This window comes from Pecten maximus, chromosome 1 (assembly GCF_902652985.1).
Source record: "Pecten maximus chromosome 1, xPecMax1.1, whole genome shotgun sequence".
In the NCBI taxonomy this organism is placed as follows: Eukaryota; Metazoa; Mollusca; class Bivalvia; order Pectinida; family Pectinidae; genus Pecten; species Pecten maximus.
The window spans coordinates 23977001-23998967 of record NC_047015.1 but is presented as its reverse complement, the minus strand read 5'-3'; the positions used below and the strand labels follow the sequence as shown (position 1 = coordinate 23998967).

Genomic DNA, 21967 nt, shown 5'->3' with positions numbered 1-21967 from the left:
TACTGACCGTAGGTGGTTTTTCTCTGGGCACTCTGGCTTTCCTCTCTTTCAAAACCTGGCACGTCCTTAAATGACCCTATCTGTTAATAGGACGTAAAATAAAACTAGATCAAGCTAAACACTGTCAACATCAACGTATCTTTTGGATTACATGTTCCAAGATATTAAATGTCTACACAAGTATATCACGAAATAGTTCGATGGGCGGTTACGAGTTCGAGTGAACGCCCATCGAAATATCGAGTGTAAACGAGTCTAGGACATTGATTAAATGGATTGTATTACGGTCCGTCAATCAGCTGTCATTAAATTTTTAAAAGCCAATCAAAATTCAAAGGAAAAATAAACAGATCATGATACATATCAATGTATTTTACTAGTTAAAGGTAATTATCTCTTTCGCCTTAATTACCGCTACATATTGTCGAGTATTGTTTGTATAATATTGCTTGTTTTACTGGGTAACATAAACTATTTATTGTTTTATCCAAGCTTCCGCTAAATGTCGTCCAAGTATTGTTTGTATAATACACGTATTGCTGTATTTTACTAGGTAACATAAACTATTTATTATGTTATCCAAGCTTCCGCTAAATGTCGTTTAAGTATTGTTTGTATAATATTGCTGTATTTACTAGGTAACATAAACTATTTATTATTTTATCCTAGCTGCCGCTATATGTTGTCTAAGTATCGTTTGTGCAATAACGGTTTCGTTAATGGATTATTATGGACAATCTCGGATGAAAGTCGAAATGAAAGTAACTCAGAGATCCAATTTTGTCGTAAGTTTATCACCTCAATGATAATTTTTTATCTATTTGAAATATATATAGTTCACAACGCCCTTCCACAGAAAACCCTCATTAAACAACAAACATATCAATGACGTCTGTCTCGATGCTAATGCAAATTAGTCAAAACACAAATAAATGGTTACTTAATTTATTTGTCGGGAAGTGTCTTATCAATTCCCTTTTTTTTTATCCAAAAAGGAGCGCTTTATAAAAACATACAATAAAACTTTGACACATGCGGTTTCATTTTTTAGGATTGCCCTGAACTTTTTACATTTCATACATAACTATATCCGTTTTCAGTGAATATTTATTCAGTATGGTAGTGTCTAGTAGGTCTAGAACCGATGGAATACGATTGAATTAGTAATGAAACCATACTATCCGTGACTAGTTTAAATTATTTTAGACTTTCAGGGAAATCCGACTTCTTCCTAAAACGTTCTGGCTTCACAGCATCGTGATTATGTCCTTCTACGCGTGTTATCTGCCTTTGATAGGAAATGGTAGGTATGTATATTCTCGTGTGGATTAAGGCATTTCTCTTTTAAAATATGGTTTACAAAGACATGAAATGTTTTGTAGGAGTTGCTATACGTACTGTTTCTATAGAGGAAGCAAAATAAAGAATTAACATATATAAACCGTTTCTACGTTAGAAATCATGGTTTTGTTATCAGTATAATCGGGAGATTTATATAGTTCATTCTATCGATTCCAGTAAATACATTCAAGACCGGTACGGTTACTCAAAGACAACAGCATCCTACTATAGCGGTGCTGTTTATGACGTATCCGTCCTCATATCGCCAGTAGCGGGGATCATTTTGGTGAGAACAAGCTAGTAGTGAGGATGATATTATTTGGGAGTTTTTTTTTAAGGAAGTCGTATGATTAGAAAATGTTTTGTATAACTACCAGTAGCGAGGGCCATTGTGTTAGATAAAGTGATGAATGTAGTAACTAATGTTCTTCTATATGACCAGTGATACTTTAAATAGTTCATATGTTTAAGAAAATCAGTCTAATTATTCAACAGTTCATATTTTATACTGTATTTCAATTATAATTTCAATTCCATTTATCAGAGGAAGATAAATGTCACCGGAATCGTGATGTCTTGCTGTGCTGTGTTGACAGTTCCAGTTTTCCCTCTATTCTCTTATTGTCCCGAGATACATCCACTTATTCTGACAGTGTACCTGGGAATAACATACACCGTGTTTGCTGTAAGTATAGTCATGCAATGTGTCATTTACAAGACTAATATCGACACTTCAAGGCGATCAAATGATAAGAAATGTAAAAAGAAACAGATTTACAAAGTTGTTTAAGGGTCCCTTTTCATTGCGTGTAATTGTTAAATAAGTTGTATATTGTAAAGTCAAGTTTATACAATGAAATACGGTTTATTATACTAGAAGTCAATGCTGTTTAATTTAATAACACGACTTGATAGTCAATTAATTGTGACTAATATTAATATCTGGCATTGTTTCATTATCATTAGATATGCCTTTGGCCTTCGGTATCCGTTCTCGTGTCGTCGGATGTATTAGGCACAGCTCAGGGGATTACCATCTTTACTCAGGGATTAGGGGTCGGACTGACTAACTTGGGAATAGGAAAGATCCTCGGCAGCACAGAAAGGTAGCCATCTGGTAGATCACTGTATTTCATAGTAGAAGTTTGAATCCAAGTCAACATCCATGTCAGTAAAGATGTGTACGACAACCAAGTGGTTTACAGCTTCGTATTATCCCTGTCTAGATCACTGTATTTCATAGTAGAAGTTTGAATCCAAGTCAACATCCATGTCAGTAAAGATGTGTACGACAACGAAGTGGTTTACAGCTACGTATTATCCCTGTCTTTTACAATATGTGTACAATGATATGCTGTCGTTTAGAAACTGCACAAAAAGACAAAGGTAAAAATCACTTGTCTTTCCCGTGATTCGCTCCTGCAATCCTTGGTTTCAGCTCTGACAAGACCGAGCAACTCGCCAACTACAGCATCATGTTCTGGGTCCTACTAGGTTTGTGTATGGTATCAGCGGGATGTAGTATTATCGTCAACATACTGGACATAAAGCAGGTAAACAGTCAAATAGATCACTCTTACAATAAATATTATCATTGTGTATATCCTGTCATGAACTTATAATTGTTCGTGGCATCATGGTGGCAATGAACGCCAATCGCATTACACTACCAATCTTAATGAGCGGTACTGTAGTATAAAAATTACAATTCTTCAAAAAAAATTCTAAATTTCAAAAAACATTTCTATAGTTCGATGGAAAATATTACTAGTTTTTTTTACATTTTTTGTGCCAGTGTAATATATAGAGGATATTGAATGGTTTTTCATTTATTATAACATATATTCCACGAGTATGACAGAATATCGTCAAGCACGAGTAAAAATATCGAAAAATTTAGTCATACGAGTGAAATATATGTTATTTTAAATGGGAAACCATTCAAATTTCTTTTTATTACAATTTATATAATAAATAACAAAAAAAAACAAAAAAAAACATCGAAAATCAAAACATATTTTCACTGCAAAATCTTATGTTTTCACTGCTCATCGCTGCAGTTAAAATATATGTTATTTGTTTGATAAATTTCTATATTTCGTTGGCAAAACTGCAATAAAGAAATTTATCAAACTTATATAAGATTTTCGTTTTTGACGCATCAGAGCGAACCTTTGTAATCATGTCATTGTAACTTGTCGATTTTTCCAGTCGAAGCGAATAAAGATTAATTGGTTATTTTGGCGTGTTTCTGAAATATTCCGACTAGTTTTTGACACTTGACATTAGCTATTCATACGCATTCTTCGATAAGAGCAGAAAATGCTTTAATTACGTTTATCTGTCCTTTCAAAATGGCGCCGTAAAGTTGACGTGTGGTAATGTCACAAAGGGATGACGTCATGAATTATATAAGTGATTCCCGCACTTCTTGACATTATTAATTTTTTCGAGTTTTTAATTTTTTTTTATGTTGATGAAATGCAATAAAAAGAAAATTGAATGGTTTCCCGGTTGATATATCATATTTTACTCGTAAGACACAATATTTCGATATTTTTCATTCGTGCTTCGCACGAAAATATCAATATTCTATCAGACATTTCAGACTTAATGATTGATTTAAGGGAAGTCAATCATCGATATCTGACAATTTTGTATGGTAACAAAGACAAAAGTATAAGTAGTATAAGTTGTTTTATGCTTTATTTTAGGACAATTTGCTGAATCCAGGACTTTCGTACTTCCCAAACAAGAAGCTTGAACTTAGTATAAATGAAAGGAGTTCCCTAATTGAACATTCGGCGTCTGAATCAATTACCGTTACCAAACACTCTGGTAACAATGTCTCCATTAGATCTCATAGTTACGGTTCGCCACCCTGACGTTTTCTAGTACATGAAGGCTGAAGATATAACCATCAACATCTAAAAAATGCATATAGTCATCTTATATATAATAATACTCTGGTTAACGTTACGGTGGGAAGGTTATTTAATTTAGTTTTTTAGGCATTTTGTGTTTGTTGCAACTGAAATAAATATTAGAAAATATCACATTAAAAAAGACTTGATACATGTATCAAACATTCTCCAGTCGTGTGAGTAGACTGTGTTCCAACAGTTTTAGAAGTAAAAAATCTACGGCACCATACTCTAGTACTATTATTTCCTCCTCAAGGAGGTTGATTACCTAGTTTCCCTAAGATTTATACATATTTTCTAAAATTCTAAACAATCTTTGATCAGCGAATTAGAAATATCCTAAATATGTGTTGTTTCATAGTACGAAATGAAGCTGCCACGTACGAATGTATGGTGTCTGTACTACTGTAAAAATGTACATTTGTACCATTTCGCCAACAGTCTAGGTACTCTGGCTACTTCAAACTGCAATCTATATCAGTTGGAAGTGACAAATGACCAACGCAAACCAAAGCTGTACCAGATATGCATCTCTTACGCTTAAAATCAGTCGATTTGTCGATGTATTTTTTGAGGATCGTCTTGGACAAAATGTTAAAAAATAATCAAAACCTTGTCAGCTTAAAGTGCCATTGATATGAATTATGAAAATAATTTAGGGTTGAATTTCTATTAATTTAGTTTAGAATATGCAAGATGGTATTTTGCTTTTATTGTTTCCGTAAAGATTGTCTTGCTCTGAACAAACAAGTCGGTTCCAGGACGTTTCCCTACGATTTTTCCAATTGCTACTTGGTAAGTTTCCCTTTATTTCTATTTTGACCAACTGCTATCAACCTTTGTCTCAGATTTTCGTTTTGTTCACAATCTCTTGTAAGAACTTTACGCTAAGATACCAATGATCATGTTCAATACATATCTCACTTCATACAGAAAAGTATTACTTCCCAAGGCGGCGAAGAGGAGCATAAAGCCAGATGCTTTTCAGAGTGTCATTGCCAGATATAACACAAATTTCCCCGCCAAATTGTGATCAATAGAGGGCCTGACTAGAGCAATCACAACATATGAAGAAAGCAAACCCAATGCCGACGTTCATGTTTATTGTTCTAAGTAACATACTTTTGTTTTACATGCAATTATAACAGCCCCGCCGTCATTAATGGCAAACTTAAGTAACGGCATCATACAGAGGTTTCAAAACACGTAACCGTACATGGCGAAGTGAATAAAAAATGTTAATTTCTTGCAAAATCAATATTTAGATTTTATTAACATTTATTTTCGACTTTGCAACTACAAATGTAGCATATCAATAAGACAAGCCTTCTGCCTTCCTATCGTAGAAAGTTATGAATCTGCAGCACACTATCATCATTATTATTTTGTCTTATTTTTACAAGGACACGCTGCATAAAAATATACTTTGTATATATATATTAAATTAATTGTCTTCCTCTGTGAAGGTAAAGACTAAATGATAATCTCCATATATGAAATATAGGAATTGTGTGTGCGTTAAATACACTCAAAATGTATGAATAGTGACAACTTCATATTTATTTCGGTACATTCTTCTACGATTGGTCCTTTGTCTATTTTAACAATTATTGACCTGCATTTCGGCTTTCATTCTTCTTACAAAGTATATACCAATTAAAAAATGTACCAGACCCTGCAAATTTTAACGTTTGATACATGAACATGTATACATGTACTAAGCGTTAAATTTGGACTTTTGATACCTAAACAGGTATACTAAGCGTTAACAAAGTGTTACCACAATGTTATACAGAACATAGAATCAGGACAGCTGTCACAGCTAGTTTTGTTATTTGAGAAGGAACATTTTAACAGAATTGTCTAAATTGTGTTATTGCACTTCGTTGACCAAGTTATAAAACAGACAACTACCAAATATGAAGAGAATAGTGTTCTTTCGTAGAAACGTAAAGATCTCCCACAGAAAAGCGAAGAAGATCTCCCATAGAAAAGTGGAGAATACATATGTGTATATCTCTCCTAGAAAGTGGAGAGAGATCTCATAGAAAAGTGGAGAATATATCTCTCCTAGAAAGTGGAGAGAGATCTCATAGAAAAGTGGAGAATATATCTCTCCTAGAAAGTGGAGAGAGATCTCATAGAAAAGTGGAGAATATATCTCTCCTAGAAAGTGGAGAGAGATCTCATAGAAAAGTGGAGAATATATCTCTCCTAGAAAGTGGAGAGAGATCTCATAAAAAAGTGGAGAATAGATCTCTCCTAGAAAAGCGAGGAGATCTCTCATAGCAAAGTGGAGAATACCTCCTTTCTCAGCTTTCAAATTAAGACCATAGTCAACAGAGCAGAAACAAACAAAAACAAGATAAAGTATGCCTAGACATAGATTTCTGTAATCTGGCATCATAGTATTTTATACATATACAAATAAATGTACTAGTATTTGGTACACATGTTGATAACATGTATACACACAATCTGTAATGGCCTTGGAAATATATTTTATCATACTGAGTTGATTCTAATTTAACTTCAAGCAACATATTTCAATTAAGTTAAAAAATCACAAACATGATTCAAATTAATATATGCATACAAAATATTGATACCTGTACAAAGATTTCGGAACTGTGACTTAATTACTTACATATCAAGAAATTAATTAATTTTTGATCCAAGTAACCATTCTACAGCACAACAATACACGATAATATTCTGCAAAGACTCGTGAATTATTTATATAAAAACAACTTTGATCTCCCTACAAAGGAGTACATTTCCTTTCGTAACTAAATTATTATGACAAACAGACATAAGGGTCAAATAATTTACATCAAAATACATGTATTGATAACATTACATGCTTACAATACACTAAATTACACACACATTACATAAAACTTACAAAATCATGAAAATCACCACTAGATTCAATACCATCTCCAATAGGAATGTTATCGTGATACTCCAATGGGAATGTTATCGTGATACTGTCTTCAGTAAGTCAAAAACATGTCTTCCTCAAATGTGTTCCTTATTTTTAGAACTCTCAATAATACATATTATCTTCTGTATGTCCATTGATGTGAAAACAGGAGGACCTGACACGTGTAATGGTAGTGTATCACAAATGTTAGCAAACTGTTTCTATTGACCAACAAGACCTTAGTAAATTATACAAACTAGCAATAAATATAATAAGGGTGTCCAACTATAACAAAATAAAAAACGGACGGAAAATAGTAATAAATAAAAAATTGTCTCATATTACAACAAAAACACATTCTTCTGCAATATTTCTAATGAGACAGTAAAACTGCATGCTGTAAAACAACCCAGCCGGTATTAATGTATTGCCAAATATGATTACGAATGCAAAGAATTGTCTGGGCAATAATGTTTTTGATGCCTTATTATTAAGTTGATAAACAGATTTTCTCCTCAGAGCTCAAAACACCCTTTTTAAACATGTAAAAATATACATGCCACTATAAATCCTGGCCCTTTCTTTAACTTTTAACTGTGTATTTTTCAAACTAGGTGTTCTAATTTCATCATTTCAGTAAATACCCCTAATCTGTGAAAGTATTGTATCAAATTCCATGGTTACACAAGTGGCTTTTAAACACTGGTCATTTTTTTTCCATAGCTTCAAAATAAGCACAAGCAGATTATTTTATGAATAGCACGCTTGTTTCAAATGATCCTTAAGACACCAAGGAAGAGGCTGGTCATGTCGACACAACTTAACTGGACATACAAAAATATAGGCACATATGGATGCCAAGAGTCAGTCTTGTTGTAGCAACCAATATTATGTTCCATTGGCATACCCAGTAAAAGTATAGGATACATTTGATCTTTTGCTGTTGTACACTGGAATTACACATGCTCTGTTCATGGATTGTTTAACTTAGAATTACATTCTTAAATTGCCAATATAGAAGTAAGCAGCTACATAAAGTGAAAATTCAGCACAAAGATTCAAGAAACAACATCATAAATATGGTTACCTGACATTGTGAACAAGAAATAAAAGTAAGAAAAGCAAAATTTCAAATGTTATGAAATGAAAAGACCAAGTAACTCTCAAATCTAATGGAGGGGACGAAACAAATGAAGAAAATCAATTCAGAGTCGGTGTGAGATTTAATAGAGCTTACACTGTATAACTTTTGTGGTATTTGAATTAATCATTATGATGGTCCCTGTTAGACAAACCTAGAATCTGACATATGATAGATATTTCACTGGAACAACTCTTAAAACTTTCATTTCATGACTTAAAATTGCATCGTGCAGCAATGTATGAAAAATGTAGCTCTACTGTATCAATGAGTGGAGTAGAATGCTAGGAACAAGACTACTACTGCCATGCAGCAGACTTTGACCTTCTTATACAGTCGTTTATAGTCATCAATCTTATATTGTTATATCAGGACGTATCGTTTGCTCGAGCTCTTCTGTTCTCAGCCTCAATAAGTCTCTCCAATTCTGCTGACTTCTTATTGTCTATCATCTCCATTTCTCGAATAAGCTTAAAGAAATAGAACAAAACATGTATATAATATTTCAATAAAAGGGGACTTTCACAAGTACACTTCATATTTAAAGCATTTTTTAATAGTTCATTCATTACTGGATTATGCTTTTGATATCCTCCCATAGAACACACAGCAATGTGATAATCAGAAAGCCTCCTCGGACAGATTCCGAAGATCAATATAGATCTAATTTGTAAATGGTTTGGCAATGTTAATCCATACCAGCCTTTTATGATTTCTTAATAACAGAAAAAACTATAAAATCTGCTCCAAATTTTATATTTTTCATTTGATACTCCTTCCTAATAATAATACACATTTATCTATACTGTTCAGTTTAAGTTTCAACTTGGAACATTCCCTAGAAAACAGCAGAAGATTACCTGTGATATTTCTGTTGCTATGATTGTCCTGAACTGAGCACCTTTACCTAATCCTTCCATTTCCCTTAAGAAGGATCTTCTTTCTTCTATCTCACTTTGTACTGCAACATAGAAAGGCCTTGTCACACACTATGCAATATTTAAAACATTTATGTTTGCAATGTCTTGTACAACATTTCAATACAGCATTTGACCAGTATGTAACAGACTGATCACAGATGGAAACTCACATTCCTCAAACCTGTCAACCTCTGGTGCTGGTTCTCTAACTATTTTCTGTTTGCGCTGATCAGGAGGTGGGATATCTGTACCAAACTCCATAATGTTAGCTAGTCTTGCCTTCTCCTTTTCTTTTGAGGCGCCTTCTGTATCACACAGAAATACATTGTATAGGGTGCAAAATTAATACAAATGTAACTTTCTTATGAAAATAAAGAATGCGTAATCAAGTGACAGGCTTGCCACATAACACTAAAAATTGTACACAACGTAATCCTTTGTTCTTGAAACTGAATTTTATGCAGATTTTGGTGAAAAAATTATCTTATTGAATAAATTAAAAAGGTAAACTTTAAAAACAATGATGCAGATATCCAAGTTTTATCAATAACTTACTGCTATTAAATGCAGGTGTGTAGTCTGGCTTTTCAAATGCTCCCATTTTTTCCATCTGTTCCCTTGTTCTTACAGTTGTTTTGTAGTTTCTATGGTAACAAAAAGAGTACAATAAGACTATGTGTGGGCCAAAAGCAGGACACATTATATGATAGAAGTTATATGACACAACCAATATGATATTTAAGGGTGTGACATTTTGATGACTACACTGTCATCTTCATCAGATTTGATATACTCTGAAGGATGTTTCATCTTAATCATGATCCCATTGACACCAAGTTCGAAAATAGTGTGACGAGATGGTAAAAATAAAATAGAATCAAACAAGTGTACAAGATGGTATGATGTACTGTAGTTGAATCGGCAATGCTTTGTTTAAAGGGGCATTCATATTCATTCATTCAGACAGCAGAAACATGCACAATTTCTATTGATGAAATCTATGTCCAAACGATGATTATATGAGTGTTTGTGCTTACAAGTAATGAAATTAACACAGAAATGTACAGGAAAACGTGTATCGTATACAAATACTGTATGTCTTTGGGGGTAATAAGTGATACTTCGGGTCGAATTAAGAATTTTCAGGACTTACTACTCGAAGAACTTTGGTTTATCTTGAGAGTAAAACTGCCATATTAATGTAAAGATTATAATTTTTACCACTTGGAAAAAATACGTATTTTCCAGTAAGTTTAATTTTGACAAACTAAACTTTATTCAAATGAAGAAGTATCCCTTTAACACTTCTGTTTACCGTCTCTTCACTTGGTGTCAATAGGACCACTGACCAAATATTACTTCACATTAGTTGTACAGTAGGTATTGTAAGAATTTCATTGCATTATCTTATTTTTTCCATTTAATAGATAATAATGGATGTTTAATATATAATTCTGGAAACTTAGATTCATCAATAAAACAAAGGTTGAAGATGATCAAAAGTCTAAATTTAATTAAAATGGCACAACTTAGGATTAAGGGGAACCTACACATTAAGTTTGAGAAATATCCCTGCAGTACTTTTCAACAAATAGTGATAACAAGGATTGTTCACGGACGGAAGGATGACAGAGGATGGACACAAGGCGATTTTCAATAGTCCACCATTTAAATGTTGGGGTTATAAAAGGTAGGTAGTGAAGAGTCTTAGAGAACTAGAGGTGATGCTTGCTAATCTATACCTTGCATTGAGAACTTTGGGAGTTGCAGGAGAAGCAACTGGTGTTTTTTTCCTCTGGGCACTGTGTGTTGGAGGACAACTTGAAGGAAGTGACCCTCCACCTGTAAATAAATGGCACAACAATCAAAAGGTGTTAAAAATGATCCTCAGAGACTAGGATAACTTAATAAAGAGTTTGATAAGTAGAAAAGCCAGAAGTTGACACATCAAATATCAAACTCAAGACTAAACCATGTATACAAAACACTTCAGTGTACATTAAATGATACTGTTGCCAACACTCTCTGATATCCTACATCCAAAAACTGTATGTAGATTATTTTAAAGAACTCTTTGATCTACTTGCAGGACAAGACAAATATGCAGTGTCTAGAGCCTGTATAGTTCTTTGTTAATGCCATCGGAGAGGTACTGTACAAACTTTAATTTGATAACTTAGCACCAAATTCATGTATATTTAATTATTTATGTGCGTACACCAATATCAACCAACTTCTTTTAGAAAAGAGGTTACAGGAATAGTATCTATGAAGAGCTCTAATTCTTCCCCATGCTGGACACTGGACCTCTTTTCCCAGCTAGGGGACAACCCTTCATTTGCGCAAGGATATGTTTTGCTACAAGACTACCATCAAAAACATGTGAACATGCAATATGTTGATCGATATCTCTCAACCTAAATGCCTTATACAATTTAATTCCCCCATACCCCTTCAACACTCTAATTACAGTGAGGTTGTCTAAATTATCATATCTACATATATATGCAGAAATCAGTGTTTTCAGTTTACATTTCTGTATTGCGCTCTGAATTTAATAACAGATGTCAGAATTAAAGCTATCACTGTGTTATATGGCAACTAGATTAAGAAAGGAAGCTGTTGAGTTATAAAGTAAAACAGTTTTCAAAGTTGAAAAAACAAAACTATGTAACAAATTACAAACCTCTCAGTGTTTTCTCTAGATGTCTCTGTTGAAAATTTGTGAGTTTTGATTCTTTCATCATACCTGCAAAAAAATTACATTTATGTTTTTATGAGATCAATCGGATACATGAATAGATTGGCATCAATCTTAAAATCATATACAAGTATACATATATTTATTCCAAAATGCAGCATGTACTAAAACATACACATGTAGTTTAACTTTAAGTGTGGTATAAATTGTTTACTTTAATTTACTTAATTGACAATACCATATACATTAATTATGTTACATACCTCAAAGTATTTCATGTGACACTACCTAACTATTATATTTCTCCTACTATATATTTACTATTTTTACTACTATCTTTTCTTATTGATAGAACATTGAATACTATTTCTGAGCTGCATAATACATCTTGAGCTTGCACATGTGGATTGTGCATAGGCATTTCTATCTGTTAATTAACAAAACAGTTAAAATTATCCTTGATATGTTCTGTATAGTACAGTACATATTGAGGATAATGTTAACTCTAGTGCTATGACTAGATAAAATTGCTTATGACTTCGTCTAATTCTAAAAGATAATGACCACCTTCAACAAGTTAAAGATAATGTCATGAGAGAGAGAGAGAAAAAAAGATGTGTATATATAATAGTATATATATATGTAGGTATTACATTTATGCTAAAATCCGCCTGTTTGTAGAACAGTGATGCTGAAACTCTCCAGCAAAACTTAAAAGGTTTCGCTATGGGAAAAATCATGGAAAATGGCCTTCCACCCAAGCAAGTGCAATGTCTTAGTACACAAAGGGAAAACACCAATCAGACACACTTACATCCTTCATGGGCATTCATTAGAACATGTAGACCAAGCTTAATACCTGGGGATCACAATACAATCAAACCTGAAATGGGACTCACATACTAGAAACATCACAAACAAAGCAAATTCCACAAAAGGGTCATCATCTGTAAAATCACAGGTCTACAAGTCATTAGTTCTTCCATCACTAGAGTTAGTCCGAATTTTCTGACAATCTTACTATGTAGTTAATCAGCTTTTGGTGATATTAACATCAGAACCCTTCGGATTATAATAGAGTATGCCTGTTCTGTGTGGGACCCATACACCCAGGAAAATATTGAATGTATAAAGATGGTACAATGAATGACTGCTCCCTATGTACTAAACAAGAACATATACACTCACAGAACATCCAGTGTCTCTGATGCTCTGATATAGACTTGAAACTCTGTCTGATGCACAAAATTACCAACAACCAAGTTGCCATCAGCAAACACAACAAACAGGCAATCAAGGCATACCCATCACAAAACATTTCAACAACCACACTGCAAAACCAGGGACAGAAAACAAGCATTTTTTCCACATACAATATCCGAGTGGAACAAGGTCCCAACAGATATCATATCCTCCTGTCCAACAGCTGAATCCTTTTATTTAAGACTGCCCTCCTGTCAGTATATATCCCCCAAAATTAAGCAATACCTATATAACGTTACACATCTTTTTTGGCTTTCTAGGAAACAACTGCATCTCTTCTCTCTCTCCAGAGACCTATATACTAGTATATAGGTCTCTGCTCTCTCATAACACTATCTTTAACTTGTTGAAGTTGGCAATTACCATTTAGAAGTAGAAGTACGTAGTACAGTACAGATAAGACATTGCACTTGCTCGGGTGAAAGGCCATTTTCCATTGTTTTTTTCTAATAGCGAAAGCTTGTGCGATTAATTTTTATATTATTAAGTTGCCAGTTACATGTACATGTATGTTTATTTATGAGTTAAATCATATCAAAGCATAAAATTACAGTGATATGGTCCTACAAGTATGTTTCAATTATTAGGCCTAATGATCATGATTACTAAAACCCATCACAGAACTTGCAAGAACTACAGAATAAGCGCATCTATTTAATCGATTTTAAGTGAAAATCACCATCAAATAACCTAATATCAATCAGAAAATGGAAAAAACAAAAAGACTGAACAAACCTTTCAGCAAATCATGAGTTTGCTTGCTGTATTGTACTTGTGGCTGACTCCAAAAGCCACCTGGTGCCACTCGAGACTGTACGCCATCCGCCATTTTGAAACAATTTTGGCAACTATGGACGTCATTTCCGGTGCGTTCGAGTAGAAAGCGTCACCAATATTGGACCACTATAATATTGTTATTTAGTTTTAAGTTTATATTGATTGGTTTCTCTTGATATACTAGAGGATATTTTCTTACAGACAGCATCAGCCATATATTGAAATTGGGGCCTACTGTAGAGGCCCCCCCCCCCCCTTTCCCCATATTATAGGGCGCCATTTAAACTAATTCGATTTGATTATATCAGAGACCTTTATACTAGTGTATATAGGTCTCTGATTATATTGATCACTTGGACTTATTATTATCACTGAATCAAATTAATGACATCACGTATTTGAATCAATGATATCAGTAATTCAAATTAATGATATCACTTGTTCATGGAATTAATATCAACATATCGAATAAATGATATCATTAATTCGAATTATTGATAGCACCAGAGACCTATACACTAGTATATAGGTCTCTGATAGCACTATATACGGAATCAATGATATCATGAATTCAAATGATCATTTTGCATATTCTGTGGTAGAGTATAATTAAGTGAGGCCTGCATTGTTGCACTCGGAACTCCTCGAATGTAAGCTATAATCAAAATTATAATATTTCAAAGGTTTTTTTTATATCATGTTGTAGAACTATTCAAGGAAATCTGGGAAATTACCAAATGCTACTACTCAAGCCGTTATAACCTCCTGTGCCCTGGCACAGAAACAAACATGGACAAATATGGTACGTGTCAAAACAAATTTCTATCACTAGAAAAATAAATGCGCTGTAAATTTATGTTAAAATTATGTTCATAACTGCAGCAGCTAGGCCTAACCAGGAAAATATCTGAAATATCAAAATGTACTACATTCATGTACAACAACCCAGAAGTATAATTGTGGTCTGAGGCCTGAGACCATTGCCTCAAGCTGCCATGCGAATCATCATAATTTATCCTGTTAATATCATACCAAGATCTGATCCATATTACTGTTATCATTTAATGAGATAAAATGCATAATACAATTTTTATCTATAAATGATACGATTAAAAATATGTCACATTCCACGAGAATCGTCATTTTGGACATTTTTAGAAGGAACAGTCGTATTCATTTCCCCCAAAATGGAGAATTAATGATATCATTAATTCGAATTATTGATATCAGTAAATACTAGCTCTTATGTATCGATATCATGATACAATATTAATATCATTGATTCACTTATTATCACTAATCCGCATCAATGATATCACATTTTGAAGACTCGATTCTATTATCTGTGATACAGCATGAATTACAATGAAGTAGGTCTAATCTTGACGAAGTATATACGTTTTAATAACAATGCTAAAATCTGATCCCTTTTTAATTATGACACTTTGAAGTAGGTCAGTCGAACTGACGCACGTGCTCAGATTCCAAAATACAGCTGTTTTCCGTCACTGCCGTATACAGCAAAAATATATACGGTGGGTGTATTCCGACAAGGCTCGCCACTTTTCTCTTTCTTTACCCTCGCCAAAATACAGCTTATATTTTAAGACACTGACCATGTATTCTCTATTTACATTTTGGTGGCAAAGCCACGATATAAACTAGTGAAAAAAAGATTTGCGGTCTATGTGACAATAATTGACACCCAAAACGTGACAACAATCCATGCCGCACATGAATATATTCACCCACCGGAACTAGTCTACTTGTAACTAACGTAAATCGTTTTTTATGTTAATAAAAAAGTATCAAAAAGACATTTTATACAATACAGTATTGTTACACAAATAAAAAAAAGAATTGAACAGACTTTGTTTTTTTTCGTATAATTTAAATGCACTTTTTTGTTTGCTAATCTACACGTGACAAATGAATTTTGAAAAAATAGGCTGTTCTATTTGTCGAACCCCATTGACGAAATCGCTGAATATTGGCATTTTTATGCTAACTCAATTTTAATTTTCAAAAATAACAAAACGAATATGTCTAGAATGTAAATGTAAGCATTAAACTGTCTCACAATATGACATGTTTGTTTGCAAAGCTCTGGCATCTATAGATATCGACCATAGACACCAAAAAAAGACAGTTTAATCCTTAAATGTTATATTCTTCTCCAATATTGAACCACTATAATATTGTTATTTAGTTTTCGGTTTATATTGATTGGTTTCTCTTGATATACTAGAGGACATTTTCATACAGACAGCAGCAGCAAGTCCATATTATGAAATTGGGGCCTACTGTAGAGGCTCCCCTTTCCCTGCAGGTGGGGCGTAAGAATTGTACCTGCTGCCCCCATTGCATGATCGTAAGAGGCGACTAAATTTGGGATCTGATCTTTTCTCTTCTTTCTTAACAACTTTCTTCTTCCTAATGTCTCCCTTGACAATGCCTCACTTTTGGAGGAAGGTTTTGGGTTCTGTCCCTTAGCCGAGACATACCAGAGTCTTTAAAAATGATAGTTGCTACTCCTGCTTAGCGCTCAGCATATTTGGAGTGGGACGACTGGTTCGCCCGCTGTCAGTATAATGTGACCGGGTGGGGTGTGCTGCTGGGTGTCTTCGGCAGTATGCTTTAGTGAGGTAGCACTATAAATCGGCAAAAGTTCCGGCCTATCACAAGGAGACTTAACACGAACATACCGCAGCCTCCATAAACACACATACGCTCACCACACGCATACATGTCGCACGCGCGGGAGGCCGTCCTTAAATTACCTTAGCTGTTAATAGGACGTTAAACAAAATAAACCAAACCAAACCAAACCAAACCAAACCACCCTTTCCCCATATAAAGGACGCCATTTAAACTTATTGTTATCACTGAATCAAATTAATGATATTACTTATTTGAATTAATGATATCAGTAATTAAAATTAATTATATCACTTATTCCTGGAATTAATATCAACATATCGAATAAGTGATATCATTAATTCGAATTATTTTGCGTATACCTTACATTCGAGGAGTTCCGAGTGCAACAATGCAGGTCTCAGTTAATTTCCCTCTATATTCTACCATAGAAAAATCAAAATTAAAATATTTCAAAATTTTGCAAAACAAAAGAACAAAAAAATAAATAAATAAATAAATAAATAAAAAAAGTTTTGATATCATGTTGTAGAACTATTCAAGGAAATCCGGGAAATTACCAAATGCTACTACTCAAGCCGTTATAACTCCCTGTGTCCTGCCACAGAAACAAACATGGAAATGGTGTCAAAACAAATTTCTATCACTAGAAAGAATAATGCACTATACATTTATGTTAAAATTATGCACATAACTACAACAGCTAACCAGGAAAATATTCAGTAACAATCCTGAAATTTCAAAATGTACTACATTCGTGTACAACCTAGAAGTATAATTGTGGTCTGAGGCCTGAGACCATTGCCTCAAGCTGCCATGCGAACCATCATTATTTATCCTGTTAAAATCAGACCAAGATCGGATCCATATTACTGTTATCATTTAATGAGATAAAATACATAATACAATTTTTATCTATAAATGATGCGATTGAAAAAATGTCACATTCCACGAGAATCGTCATTATGGACGTTTTTAGAGGAAGCAGTCATATCATGCAATTTCCCCCCAAAAATGGAGAATTAATGATATCATTAATTCGAATTATTGATATCGATAAATAAGAGATTTTATTGACATCAATATTTAGAATTATTGATACCATTGATTCATTTATTAATTATCACCAATCCGAATCAATGATATCACATTTTGAAGATAAATGCTAAAACGGCACCTCACACTCCTCTCTGGTGTTGATACTTCAGCTGAATTAACAAATGCAGTGATCTAATCTTGACGTTTTATATCTATTTTAATTTCGCAATCCCCTAAAACTGTTACCATTTTTTGCTATTATTTATGACCTTTCTCGGTAGTTTCTGATTGTTTTTAACACGTCGCACTAGATCAGATATTGCCGATCCCATGATTAGTTTATTCTGAATCTGTGGAAATCGATAAGAGGAATATCCTCTTCGTCTCTATAAGAGTTGTCAGAAGACAATTTTTTTTTAAAGCGGGGTCAAAGGTCGCTTTCACAGTCAAAGCCAGCAGATCCGCAGTCAAAAGGACACATGCAAATATGAACGCCATTTCTTAAACATAGTGTAGCCAAGGCTAGTAGGCCAAGTAGGTCAAAGGTCAGAATCAAGGCTAACAGGTCCGCCAATGAAGGGTCTATTTAAAATAGTAGCCCCCTACTCCTACTACAGTATATCAACGTTGATATAGTAGCCCCCGACTCCTACTACAGTATATCAACGCGTTGATATAGTAGCCCCCTACTACAGTATATCAACGTTGATATAGTAGCCCCTCACTCCTACTACAGTATATCAACGTTGATATAGTAGCCCCTCACTCCTACTACAGTATATCAACGTTGATATAGTAGCCCCCTACTACAGTATATCAACGTTGATATAGTAGCCCCTCACTCCTACTACAGTATATCAACGTTGATATAGTAGCCCCCTACTACAGTATATCAACGTTGATATAGTAGCCCCTCACTCCTACTACAGTATATCAACGTTGATATAGTAGCCCCCTCACTCCTACCACAGTATATCAACGTTGATATAGTAGCCCCCTCACTCCTACTACAGTATATCAACGTTGATATAGTAGCCCCTCACTCCTACTACAGTATATCAACGTTGATATAGTAGCCCCCTACTACAGTATAGCAACGTTTATATAGTAGTCCCCCCCCCCCCCCCCCCACCCCTACTACAGTATATCAACGTTGATATAGTAGCCCCTCACTCCTACTACAGTATATCAACGTTGATATAGTAGCCCCCTACTACAGTATATCAACGTTGATATAGTATAGCCACCTACTCCTACCACAGTATATCAACGTTGATATAGTAGCCCCCTACTACAGTATATCAACGTTGATATAGTATAGCCACCTACTCCTACTACAGTATATCAACGTTGATATAGTATAGCCACCTACTCCTACTACAGTATATCAACGTTGATATAGTATAGCCACCTACTCCTACCACAGTATATCAACGTCGATATAGTAGCCCCCTACTCCTACCACAGTATATCAACGTTGATATAGTATAGCCACCTACTCCTACTACAGTATATCAACGTTGATATAGTAGCCCCCTACTCCTACTACAGTATATTAACGTACCCCTACATTTGTATTATATCAGCTAATGGTCATACGATATGAATACTCGAAGTATAAGAGTTCCTAAATCGACCCTCAGTAACAAGAGAATTGGGAGGAATGACCTTGAAAATCTTGTCCAGAAGCTGTATGTAGAGAAAATCAAATCCCGTTATCTACATGCATGTATACATGGTATTAAACATTTCGTGTCGGTAAAACTTTGTTAAGATTACCCGTAATGACAGACCCAACTTGTAAGAAAATCAGAGATCTTCCAGGAGCCTTCAGGATGTGTCAGAAATTCAATCGTCTATGGAATAATAATCCATAATTGTTGCCAAAATTTTAAGCTATAAAGCCACGAAAGCCCCAAACAGAACAGGTGCATTTGCAAGGTGAATCCGAAATACACACATGTACCACCAGGTCATGCTAACGGCCAAAATATTTCTAAAAAAATTGGTAACAAGGCCCCAATGGGCCCGAATCGCTCACCTGCTATCCAGTGATCCCTCGCTTAAAATTTCAGTCTATTCGACCCCTGTGACCTTGAATGTAAGTCAAGGTCATTCATTTGAACGAAATTGGTAGTCCTTCACCCTAGCATGTGGCGGACCCAATACCCTCGGCATCTTGGTTATTGAGAAGAAGTCATTTAAAGATTTTAGCCTATTCGATCCCTGTGAACTCGAATATAAGTCAAGGTAATTCATTTCAACAAAATTGATAGCCCTTCCCCCCAGCATACTACAGATCAAATATAAAGTCCCTGGGCCTATTGGTTACTGAGAAGAAACTGTTTAAAGATTTAAGCCTATTTGACTCCTGTTATAATGATGAGGATGATCTTAGCACAACACGCAGATGTTAGTTTAATTTGTGTGTTTTGTGCGGATGCCTTGTCATATAATGGACATCATTTAATGTAAAAAAAATCGCCGCAAAATAAAAGAATGATGTGTATACATAGATCGGAATATAAAGAAGTAAACATGGAAAAGGAGACAGGAAGAAAAGTTGTAAACGAAAGGAAAATGCTGATGAATTTGATCTATCCGGTAGTTCGTGGACTTTTTGGCAATCCATTTTAGTATAGTTATTTACACAGACTACAAATGGAGATTGACCTCTTGGAATCTGATCAATTGTTTCAAATAACGTAAATACTAATTTTGTATAATTCTACAGCACCATGGCCATGTCATAAATAGCGTCATGGTCACTTGCTCCATTGTTTAAGTCATCATGTATTCAATGAAGTTCATCATGGATTGATCACTGTTGGTAAACGAAACTTAAATTTTCTTTCTTTTCCCCTTTTCACGATTCCTCAACGTGTCCTTGTGTATCAACATTCGGGTGATGTTTTATGGTTTATTATTTCCACATTTTGCCAAAACTTGGTCCTTATTATTAACGTAACATTCTCTGTAATGCCCGTTATATACACCTGGTATAGCCAAATAAGAAACACAGGACTGCAGCAAAGACTTATCTGGTTCCTATCAAACGCACTGACCCAGTCAATCATTCGTCACTGAACGTCATTCAGCTGGGTAGTTTAATGTCTGCCACCCTCTCTCCCTACACACTCAATCAGTAATGCTTCCTACTTTGCTCTCTTCCTTTCGTGAGGTTCAATGAACCTTTCCATCCATGGGACTGTAAACTCTATCTTCCTTGACGTTGGTGAACAGAGGACCATATCCGATCAAAGATTGGTTGGTACGTTATTAATCTCTGGTCAAGGTCTACAGCCAGCTTCCAAACTCCTGCTGATCTTAGTGTTGATGTTTCACCTTCCTTCATAAATCTTATCTGTGTATGTCTGGACCTTGGTTGGCTGGCCTTGCTCTTCCATTCTCTTTCTATATTGTCTGCCAGCTCCCTAAGACTTGGTTTTGGCGCCATGTATACTTATTTACCCTGTGCTAAGGCCACGCGAAAAGAGGTAAGCGTGTGCTGTAAGGTTCCTCTCTGTCGACATAGGACAAACTGGTGTTTCTGCAAGGTCCCAACTATGGAGATTTGCTGGTGTTGGTAGTACGTCATGAACACAATTAAGGAGAAAATCCAGTTAAATTGAGGGTACTTCCACATTTCCGACGAGGACAGTGCACGCGGTTCTGTATCCCACCTTGTTCAAGCTCTCTGGACTGCTTTGGTCTGCCGTTTTCTTCCTTGCTACGTTTTTTCCTTCTGGACCAGCTTTTTTTCTAGAAGCTTTTATATGTTCCCTAGCCTTGTCTTCCTACTGCAGTTGTCCGACGATGTCCGTGTCGCAACCTGCTCTCAGCCTCGTCAACTGCTCTTTACATTTGAGTTTTGCTGTCCTGGTGTATAGGTCTACTGCAGTGAAGCTTGTGAAAAACTACCAACCACTTCCGGCGGTGTCAGTGGATTATGCGCTCCATTTGCTTCACAGTTAAAGTGGTGATGGCATAGAACATCAAGGGCCATGCCAGTTTTATCCTCAATCCACCTCATTCACACTGTAGGACCATGCACATGGTAAATCGGAAACAGCATTAATTACGGCACCACTACTTTATTATCAAGCCCGGTTAACATAATTTAGATGAAAAAGAATATACGTGACAGGGAGATATCCGTGTACTGTTCATATTCATTTCGGGCTTTAAAATAGTTCTGCTTAGTTTCGAAATTCCTAAGTTCAATATTTCCCATTCCGAAAATTGATCCATCTTAATACAACCTAAATATTGTATTTT

At 34.8% G+C, this 21967-nt stretch overlaps 2 protein-coding genes across 2 annotated transcripts; one reads left to right on the top strand and one right to left on the bottom strand.

The window, feature by feature from the left end:
* The first annotated feature begins 20 nt into the window (after positions 1–20).
* On the top strand, positions 21–4392 carry LOC117322411 (major facilitator superfamily domain-containing protein 1-like). Its single transcript, XM_033877350.1, has 7 exons — positions 21–785; positions 1207–1307; positions 1519–1627; positions 1886–2026; positions 2308–2447; positions 2780–2894; positions 4056–4392. Exons 1-7 carry the CDS (start codon positions 720–722, stop codon positions 4224–4226), a joined length of 843 nt encoding a protein of 280 aa, XP_033733241.1. The 5' UTR covers positions 21–719; the 3' UTR covers positions 4227–4392.
* Positions 4393–5346: 954 nt separating this feature from the next.
* LOC117322489 (UPF0193 protein EVG1-like) lies at positions 5347–14094 on the bottom strand. Its single transcript, XM_033877473.1, has 7 exons — positions 13952–14094; positions 11939–12001; positions 10995–11094; positions 9808–9896; positions 9423–9557; positions 9193–9293; positions 5347–8802 (listed from the first exon to the last, which is right to left on the bottom strand). The coding sequence occupies exons 1-7, from the start codon at positions 14043–14045 to the stop codon at positions 8701–8703; spliced, it is 684 nt and encodes a 227-aa protein (XP_033733364.1). The 5' UTR covers positions 14046–14094; the 3' UTR covers positions 5347–8700.
* Between the last annotated feature and the right edge of the window lie 7873 nt (positions 14095–21967).

Coding starts and splice junctions, on each gene's coding strand:
- LOC117322411 (XM_033877350.1), top strand. CDS start 720: ATGGATTATTATGGACAATCTCGGATGAAAGTCGAAATGAAAGTAACT. Junction 2,448..2,779: donor ATCCTCGGCAGCACAGAAAG/GTAGCCATCTGG, acceptor CCTTGGTTTCAG/CTCTGACAAGACCGAGCAAC. Junction 2,895..4,055: donor ACATACTGGACATAAAGCAG/GTAAACAGTCAA, acceptor GCTTTATTTTAG/GACAATTTGCTGAATCCAGG.
- LOC117322489 (XM_033877473.1), bottom strand. CDS start 14,045: ATGGCGGATGGCGTACAGTCTCGAGTGGCACCAGGTGGCTTTTGGAGT. Junction 11,095..11,938: donor TCTAGAGAAAACACTGAGAG/GTTTGTAATTTG, acceptor ATTTATTTACAG/GTGGAGGGTCACTTCCTTCA. Junction 9,294..9,422: donor GGTTGACAGGTTTGAGGAAT/GTGAGTTTCCAT, acceptor TCTATGTTGCAG/TACAAAGTGAGATAGAAGAA.